The 9577-nt window shown below is 37.5% G+C and overlaps 1 protein-coding gene across 2 annotated transcripts; it reads right to left on the bottom strand.

Annotated features, from left to right (window-relative positions):
• Nucleotides 1-958: 958 nt before the first annotated feature.
• Nucleotides 959-7537, bottom strand: LOC121636253 (telomeric repeat binding factor 2, interacting protein). Of its 2 annotated transcripts, none has more exons than XM_041979603.1 (9): nt 7225-7537; nt 6305-6542; nt 5980-6128; nt 4894-5126; nt 3592-3733; nt 2873-3544; nt 2652-2740; nt 1718-2158; nt 959-1556 (listed from the first exon to the last, which is right to left on the bottom strand). In XM_041979603.1, the coding sequence occupies exons 2-9, from the start codon at nt 6529-6531 to the stop codon at nt 1338-1340; spliced, it is 2172 nt and encodes a 723-aa protein (XP_041835537.1). In that variant the 5' UTR covers nt 6532-6542; nt 7225-7537; the 3' UTR covers nt 959-1337. The 2 variants fall into 2 exon arrangements, with proteins under 2 accessions (XP_041835537.1, XP_041835538.1); XM_041979604.1 differs by having other exon boundaries at nt 2873-3515; nt 3638-3733; nt 7225-7534.
• Nucleotides 7538-9577: the final 2040 nt, after the last annotated feature.

Below are 9577 nucleotides of genomic sequence, written 5' to 3'. Positions count from 1 at the left end.
TCATGTCTTTGGCACATACAGCTCTCATTTTGTTTTGTTCATTCTTCTAAGGTTTGTAGATATATTTTGCAGCTGTGGGGAATCTGTTACAAGTATGATTTTATTTTTCAAGCGATCAATCTTACTGTGACATTCGGTGGTGTACAGTGGTCACACAAGGCTTGGTTAGGGCCCTTATAGGTGGAGTTTGGATTCTCTCCCTGTTCCTGGGGTTTTTCTCAGAGTGCTCGTTTCCCTTTTAAAAACAGCAAATTAACTTGATATGTGATTTTAAATTTAAAAAAGGCACTGGAAATGGATGGTTGGTGAGGGTCTCGGACATCAAATTAATTTAACATAACTTTAAGAAACTTAGTCGTTCTGAGTGTAATTGGCTAAAGTACTGGATAGCATTAGTCAGGAAAAGAGAACAGGCACAGAAATCTAACAAAAACTTAAATATTTCAGTTGCACTGTGTAGAAATTGTGGAATGAAGTTAAATAATGGGGAAAATGTACCTGGCATGATAACCTTTTTCATGAGCTGAGCCCTCTCTAGCTCCTGATTTAACCACAACTGCCCACATGAAGTAGAACCACTCACACTGTTGCAGGTCTGTTTAATACATGGCTCCATCAGAACATCTAAATCCCAACTATTTACCATTTAATCTGTTTTTCATGAGTCCCACAAATTTAGGGAAAGGTAAGATATTAAATTACATTTACTGGTTTAATGTCAAATTATTTTATTTATGGAATTTCTTATATTTTGTTTGAAGTGTTTGCTCATATAAGATCATTATTCTCAGTCATCTGTGCTGTAGATGCTCATGGATCAAACTCACACTTTGTGAGTTTAACTTTTAGTTAAATGTACCAGTTTATTTAAGAGCCAGAAAATCACTACAGAGCAGGGCTAAATTTTATTATACTTATGCTACTTTTTGATAAAATGAAGAGGAAAACAACATCTTACTAAGAAGTAAAAACATATTTATTATGGAATTAAAGCAGAAGCACATAAAATGCATTAAAAAGGATGAACATACAAATAAGTATTTTTAAACTAAAACACACCAAAGATTCTGTAATCTAACAAAAAGGTGCATCACAGCCAATATTACTGCCATAATTTACATTACAATTTTCAATTCATTCATTCTAAATCTAAATTTATATTTGGTTTTTCAAATAAAGTCAGTAAGAACAGCAATATGAAGAAACAGTAAAAAATGTGTAGTTTTATGTTAAAGTGTTGGCATGGCCAATAATAAACAAACGTGGAAACTGAAATTCTACATCATGGATAATTATACTCTTGTCCATATTCTTTGTCTCTGAACCGTCGACCACTTTCATCCTTCCACCTCAAGAAACACCATCCTCTTGGCCACATTCTCCTCACCATATTTCTCCTGCAGCTGCTGAAGGACATCAGGATCAGCTGAGAGCAACAGACTGTTGTCATGGCGATTCCATAAAGGTACAGACACAGAGGGATTTGAAAGCAGGTCCAACGCAAGAGAGAAGTCTCCACTGGTCTTTAATAAGGCTTTGGTCACACTAACCAAGTCCTACACAAAAAAACAGTATAAATGATCTGACATTAGGGATGAGATTTGTATCATTACTCCACCTAATAGTTTCTTGGTAGATAAAGAAAATGTACACAACAGATGTCCAACTGAGGTGTGAAATGAAAACAAAACTGCAGCTACAAACCAAAAACACTCACCTGGTCTGTCTGCTTCATCAGCTCTCTGATTCGCTGCTTGTCCTCCTCTAGCTGCATCTGAGTCAGAGACAGTGCAACGTCCTTGTTTACGGTGGGCCGCAGGCCAGGTGGAGCAGCTGACGAGTTACCGTCAACAGACTGAGAATTGTCTTCCTGAGATTCACTTTCAAATATAAACAGGTGGGCCTTTGAGGTTGCACTGACAGGTTCAGGGACGGCCGGCTCAGCAGCAGCAGGATGAGGGGAACCGGTGTTGGGAACACTGTTGTCATCTGAGGTCTGAGATCCCTCCACATTCCCCTGTTGGCTGGGTCTAGTTTCAGGGATGGACTGTGTAGAAGCAGGATCTGCAGCTGTGTTTGTAAGAGTGGGGAGGAGTTCTGCTGATGTGCCTGCAGTTTCAGCGTGGTTTTGGAGATCTGGAGCATCATCTTCGTCAGACTATCACACAGGAATATGACGGGGTCAAATCAAATTATTGTTACATCCCAATACAAAAACAATACAAAAAACAGCTGAGTGTATGTGGAAGAATTATAATTTGTTTACTTTAATAAATTAGTCAAAAAAGAAAGGTCGGACTTTTGTGAAGGCTCGGACTTCAGTACTTTACCAGCATTATTCAAATACTCCTGGTAAGGTCCATCTGTTTCATTCTCCTAAAGATTTAACCATTTTTAGCTGAGTAAAGCACGAACTAATCACTAAATAATGGCAGCAAGTAACTGAAGAGCAATCCTTACAAGATGTCAGCCCAATCCCAATCCATCACAGTGTTAGCTACTTTCACATTCTCTATACTTGCTCTGCCAAAGGTGATGAAAATGTTGTCATAGAGATGTACCTAATATTTGACAATGATATAACTTATGTTACTGAATTAAAAAAGTTACCTTTACTGGTGTAACAAGGCACCGATCAGCAAATCTCTCACCTCAAATTCCTTTGTTGCCAGTTCCAGAATCCCCAGCTGTCTCTTCCCTTTTCTCTTCTCTGCTTTCTGTGGTGCTGTATTAGCTTCATCTTGAAAAACAGAGAAGAAGAAGAGATCTATTATTCTGCACGACAGAGCATGTACCTGAATCACAGCTTGAAAGGAATAACAATAACTTTGTGTCATGTAATATTTCTCAGACTAGCAGGTGTGTGACAAACCTGCTTGTGCTGGTTCAGAGTTGGCATCATGATCACTCTGTTCTGGTCGACTCCGACTCTCTGCCACTGCTTCCACATGCTTTCCTTTGGCTCTCTTGGGGGGTGGTTGGTCTGCTGTGCTTTTCGGACCAGACTTCACTGATTTAGTTTTCCTCATATTATGGTGAGTTGATGTGAGTTGCGAAGCACTGCTTGAGGATGATCTGAGTTTTTTCCCATAAGGCTCAGGAGATGACGCTGCCTCAAGCTCAAGCTGCCTGCGAGTGACTCGACGCTGTGGTTGTTCCAGATTATCAGAGACTTTCTGCTTCTCCTCTTGTTTTTGACAAGATGTAGTTTTGGGGGAAGACTCAGGCTGAGCTGACAGAGATTCTTCGTCTGAGCTTTGTTTTTGTGGAGATGAAGTAGTTTGAGGTCCATCTCTCTCTGGTTCTGTGGCGTCAGGTTCAGTAACAGTCTGTAAGTTTGCACCGGGCTCTTCGGTTTGCAGGGAATGAGATGTTTCAGCTTTCACAGTTTCTGATTGTGTGCTTTCATCTGGTTGTTCAGCCATCTGTTGGTTATTTTGCTCGTCTTCTTTCAGAGAGTTTGATGTCTGAGGGTCCACAAGTGTGGTTTGTACTGGTATGCACTGGACACTTATCTGTGGAGACACCAAACCAGTTCTGTCAAGGATGAGATTAGATCCAAATGTGACATCTTCAAATCATCAGCTACAACACCAACACAAGGAAAACAAGAACTGATCTGTGGACTCTGCTGTACCTGTGTCAAGTCTGATTCTGCTGAATGTGTCTGCGGGGGAGCAACATCCATTTCACTTGAAGGTTTCTGATCATTAATCTCCTGATTTGTTTCAACCTGAAAGCAGAAAAATTTGAGAATCTCTAAGTAACAGAGACATTTCAGATCTGATGTAAAGAATAAGAATGTAAAGTGGTGTGTAGTAGTAATTCATGATTATGATGATACACCATGAATAGTCATCATAATTGGTGTATTGAAAATAACTAACAGTTCAACTCCAAATGACAACTGAAAATAAAATGGTTTAAATGACTAAAGACATTTCAAAGCAGTAGATAATCTCATATTAATAATATTTATTTAAGCTAAACGTACAAGCTCCTTCTCCTCCTTCTTATGGCTCAAACCGGGACCTCAGTTCTAATTTCGTACCATAAACATGTAAATGTGAGCTGGTATGACAATAAAGTTCCTTGAATCCTTGAAGCTGTGATGCTCTTAATGTCCCTCACATGCATCAACTACTTATTTTTAGTCCAATTAGTTTCATATCAGTCTGTTAACTAATAACATCAGTGTTTCACCAGCTTTAATGCCGTATCTACACACATCAAATAGAATAATAAAATGTAAAGCAAAATATCATCCAAAGGTTATCTGGTTCAAGACTTTTGAGTCAATCAACTCCACTGCGTGACAAGCCGTTAGTGCTGTCTGATATCAGGAAAATAAAAACTGATGTCAAAACAAGACGTAAAAACCTCTTTTAGCTGAGAGACGTATAAGCTTGACAATACAGGGAAATTTGAATCTAATTTAAGTTGTACTCAAAGTGAATAATGAACGTATAACTTTATTAGTATATAATGTTAATACGCTTTAATACAAAAGATTTGTGAAGTTTACAGCAGACTCTTGCAGTGATGTAATGTCGGTGGATGGCACTGATGTGAATAAATTGTTATTAGTGTCTAGTTTGGGGAAAAAAATTATAGAAAATATATTTTTTTTATTATCATTATTTTATTTATTATATACATATAGTTTGTATTTCAGTCCCACCTAATAAAGCAGGTACAACCAGTGGATGGACATACAAACATATAAAGCTTTCATTTTAAATTCTAACAAGAAAAGTTATCTTTGGAAAATTCAGAACTGGATTAAACTCGACTCTGGTACATTCGAAAGCTGCCCTACTGTTGTACTTTTCAATAGAAACGTGATGTTGGACGAGTGTGTGACTGAACTGTATTTTCCAGGCAGGTAATTACCTCTGTGTTCTCTGCCGCCTTGTTGTCTTCTTCTGCCATTTCCACTTCCACAACCCCCGCCTGTTTTTTAGCCAGCTGATCTTTGTATCGGGATTTCATCGACTGCCAGCTGTGAGTGGTCACACCCTGCTTCTCCATCTCTTGCCAAAGACGGTTCCCCCCAGTCTCCGTCTTCCGTTTGCTGACATAATTCAAAATAGCTGCATCATCTTCAGAGGTGTAGGCAACGCGCCCTGATGATAATAAAAGAAAGGCTACATGTAAATATATGAATAGATTGAATTATTAAGTAGATTTAAACAATTTCCTAATTTAAGAAACTATTTCACAATTAGCAGTTTAACAGTTTAAAAGCTTTTGAAGTAATTCAACTACATTCCTTATGTAATAATAATAAGAAAAAAAAAACAGAACTATCACCACAGTGTTGTGCTAATTTTTTCTATCCGACTACAAAGATGTAGCATGGATGCAATCAAAGAAAATAGCTTGTATTACTTTAATCCAATCACAGCCATCTTGGGTGGTGTATAGTTTAGGATGCAGCAAAGTGCTCTAACCTGCTATTCTCTGCATGCAGAGCTTATCTCATTAGTCTAATTTGTGCCTCGTCATTTCTCTTTTCTGTTTCTCTGTCTGTGACCAACAAGTTGATATAAGGAATATTTATTGAAGGGAGCCGTGATTTGAAACAAAGTGTACCAGGAAGAGGGAGGATATCCTTGGCAGAGGTCTCTTTAGCATCACTAAGAAAAAATGGGTGTGGAACGTTAATCACATTGTAATTTAATTAGAAATAAATATATACAACATATGTCAGAAACACATCTAACGCTTGTCTGACAGAAAAAAGCCATATGCAGTTGAATTCTGCAACACAGCAACGGCTGTAACACATCATATATAAGGGACACATCAAAATTAATTAAAAATGACAACTTAGAAGCAACAATTCCTCGATCTGATATATTTTTGAGTTTTACTTTGACTAACTGGTCCTTGTCTCAGGTAAGATAAGTAAATTGAAGATATAACACGCAGATATGCTTCTTTTGAAGTTTAATGTAGTTGTTGTTTACATTGTACCTCCTGAGAGTCGAGTAGAACTGCTGTCTTTGCTGCTGTTGAGACTAGCTGGTTGTCTCTGGACCACTTCAGGATTCAATCTGTAGTCCTCTAAATTCAGCTGCTCCCCTTTCTCAATGCAGTCATAAATATACTTTGTGGACACATACCTGAAAAATAAAAATTAGATAGTAGCCTCATATAAGCAAATAAACCTTGGTAAAGTGGCCATGCATAAACCGGCCTCCGTACACAAGATGTCACCTCTTCTAATTGGCTGAATAGTTCATACTGTATTTCTTAAAAATACTAAAAGCTGCCAATGGCACAGTAGTCCAGCACCTACCAGTGAACAGTAGATGGAGGCATAGAGTTAATTTCCTCAGGATCAATCAGCAGGATGGCTCCTGGCTGCTGAATTTTACACAGCACTCCTCCTCCAGCTGTGATGAGTGGCTGGAGCTTGCATTTAACAGGACCCGGTCGCAGAAAGAAAGACATCGGTACACCATCCACAGACAGGAAGAGGACTGGGGAGCTAGATGGGGGCACATCTTGCTGCTTGGGTGGCATGGTAAAAACACCTGGAAGAAAACATTATAGCCAATACCTATTAAAGTAGCAGTTAAGCGATAGCAATAGCTCATTAAAAAAAAATAAATAAATAAAAACTGTTACTCTGCCATAATAATAAAAACAATATAACTCATTTATGAACTCTGAACTACCCTGATTTGGTTTTAAATTGATTTGCCACAACAATGAGTGTCTTTCAGCGGTTATTTAATTGAAAATGTGCATACAGTGCAGTTTAGACTTTCCCTGCAGCTGTTGTTCATCCAGGAGTCTGTAATTAAGCAAGTAATTAAACATCTTGCTATGACATTTCCATACATGTATGTATGATTGGGATGATGGAAAGGTTTTGAGCGGTAGTGTATATGAGTCAGTTAACTTACTAATTTCAAGTCAATCAACTGCTTGTTTATTAAATTAACGTGATTTAATACAACTGCATAAGAATACATAGCACCTTCTTGTAACTGACATTGTTTTATCTTTTTGCAGGTGTTTAAACATGAACAGGATGCAGTTTGCTAAGTTGTTTTCGTTGGGCACGGTAACGTCAGCTAAATCGGGCTAACACCTATGTATTCTGTACTGTCTTATCAATAACAGCTTGTGCAGACACTTACCAGCTAACTAGATTTTATTGACATGATATATAAAAGACTACATATGTTAGAAACTGGACTGAAAACTTACCTTGTGCTTTGTGGGCTTCCTAGCCGAGCTTTCCCGCTCCAACAAAAACCAAAACAAAACGTACTTCCGGTTCATTTTCTTCTTCGACGCATTTCCTTGAGTTACAGATGCAATACCGCCCCCATCTGTGCACCCCCTTTTTTTTTTATTAAAAAGTAGTAATGAAATCAGCATCATCATGGCTTCAAACTATAAACGCTTAACTCAACATGTAAGAATAATGAGTCATTAATTGAGTGAAAAAGGAAGTGCAAGAATTATAGAAAAAGTAAAAATGTCTCTGAAGCAAAGAAATGGCCACTCTAATATCTTTTTGTATGATTGCTTTATAAGATAACAGCATTATTATTAGTCTGCATTTAACTGTGCTAGCTGGTCAAGATAATGCAAAATTACACTATTTTAATAGTGTCAGTATTTAATAATTTAATAAGTAATTTTGTAAGTAGTGTTGTAATATACTGATTTTAAAATGTGTGCACAGTCATTAGGCAACTTATATTGTGGGCTAGTTTGTTTAAAAAAAAAAAAAAAAAAAAAAGAAAAAAACATACAATTGAAAACATCCATTCATTTTCTAAACCACTTAGTCCAGTGTTTGTCAATCCAGGCCCTCAGGACACCCAGCACTGCATCTTTTAGAAGTAACCCTACTTTAACAAACCTAAACTAAATGAATGGCTAATTAAAAGGCAGCAAAGAACTTGGTGAAGAAGTTTATTCATTTGAATCAGGTGTGTTGGAGTAGGAACACGTCTGAGACTTGCAGGGCAGTGGGTCCTGAGAACCTGGGTTAAGAAACACTGGCTTAGTCCAATTTAGGATCACAGGAAAGCTTGAGCCTATCTCACTCTGCAGGTCCATTACAGGGCCAAAACATAGATGCCCACATTCATTACTAGGGAGAATTAGAGTAATCAGTTAACCCGACATGCATGCCTTTGGAGGGTGATAGTTTGCAGACAGTTGAAAAATAAGGCAGCACTGATAGACAGAGTTATCTGTTTATCATAGACTGTAAACCTGACTATAAACCATCTTGTGGCCAGGCTTTTGTAGTTCAATTAATTTAAGAATGCTTCACCAGTCTGAAAAGTTTTTTACAATTTCTGAATTTTCAGTGTAATTTAAATTAGTCTTTTTTCCTGTCATATCTTATTTGAAGTAACTGAGCTGCTTAGCAGTCATATAAATATTAGTATAACGCATTTATCACCATATACATAATCTTTTTTCTCTACACACAAACAGTACATACACTCACTGACCACTTTTTTAGGTACTCCTTGCTAGTACCAGACTGGACCCACTTTTAGCTTCAGAACTGCCTTGATTCTTTGCATCGTAGATTCAACAAGGTGTTGGAAAGATCCCTCAGATATTTTGGTCCACTTTATTCGATATTATCACACAGTTGCTGCAAATTTGTTTACATCCACAATCAGACTCTCCAGTTCCACCACATCCAAAAGGTCATTTTGAATCAGTCTGCCTGTTCTTCTCTGACCTCTGACGTCAACATTGCATTTTTGTGCAGACAAATACGGCTTACTGGATATTTTCTCTTTTTCATACCATTCTCTGTAAACCCAAGAGACGGTTATGCATGAAAATCCCAGTAGATCAGCAGTTCCTGAAATACTTAGACCAGCCTCTCTGGCACCCACAACCATTCCACCTTCAAAGTCCCTTAAATCCCCTGTCTTCCCCATTCTTATGCTAAGTTTGAACTTCAGAAAGTCATCTTGATCATGTGTGCATGTCTAAATGGATTGAGTTACTGCCATGTAAAGACAAAAGAAACCCTTGAAAAGATCATCCAACCTGATCTGAAAAAGAACAAGTGATTTAAAAGCTAAAATTTAGTTAAATAAAAGTGCATTTTTTTCCATGCTGTAAAACTTGCATCATAGTGCCAAATATAACAGACAAAAACAAACAAATAAAAACAACAACAAAAAATGACTTAAAATGAAACAGTGAGGAATTTGATAAAAGATAACCATCCTCTCTTTGATTAGGTTCTTCATGAGGGCTGAGACGTGACTCGAAAAATGTGCAGAAACACATTATGTGTGACCTGTTGTAACAGCAAAAAAGATGCAGAGTTTCTTCCAGGCAGTGTAAATGGCAGCTAAAATGAAATAAAATTAAAAGTAAATTAAATCTATTATTCCCAGAGAGAAATCTATCTAAAACAGATCTAAAACAGGGTCAGGACTACACACAAATTCCTCACTGTTTCATCAGAGAATTTATAATCATCAAACTAGAAAACAAACAATCCAGATGAGCTGTTAGTTTGCTTCATTTGAGAAAAAAGTGACGCCTCTGGAATGAAACACATAAACTC

This window comes from Melanotaenia boesemani, chromosome 3, assembly GCF_017639745.1.
Source record: "Melanotaenia boesemani isolate fMelBoe1 chromosome 3, fMelBoe1.pri, whole genome shotgun sequence".
NCBI lineage: Eukaryota > Metazoa > Chordata > Actinopteri > Atheriniformes > Melanotaeniidae > Melanotaenia > Melanotaenia boesemani.
Note: the sequence above shows the minus strand (reverse complement) of the source record. Positions and strands in the feature narration are given on the sequence as shown.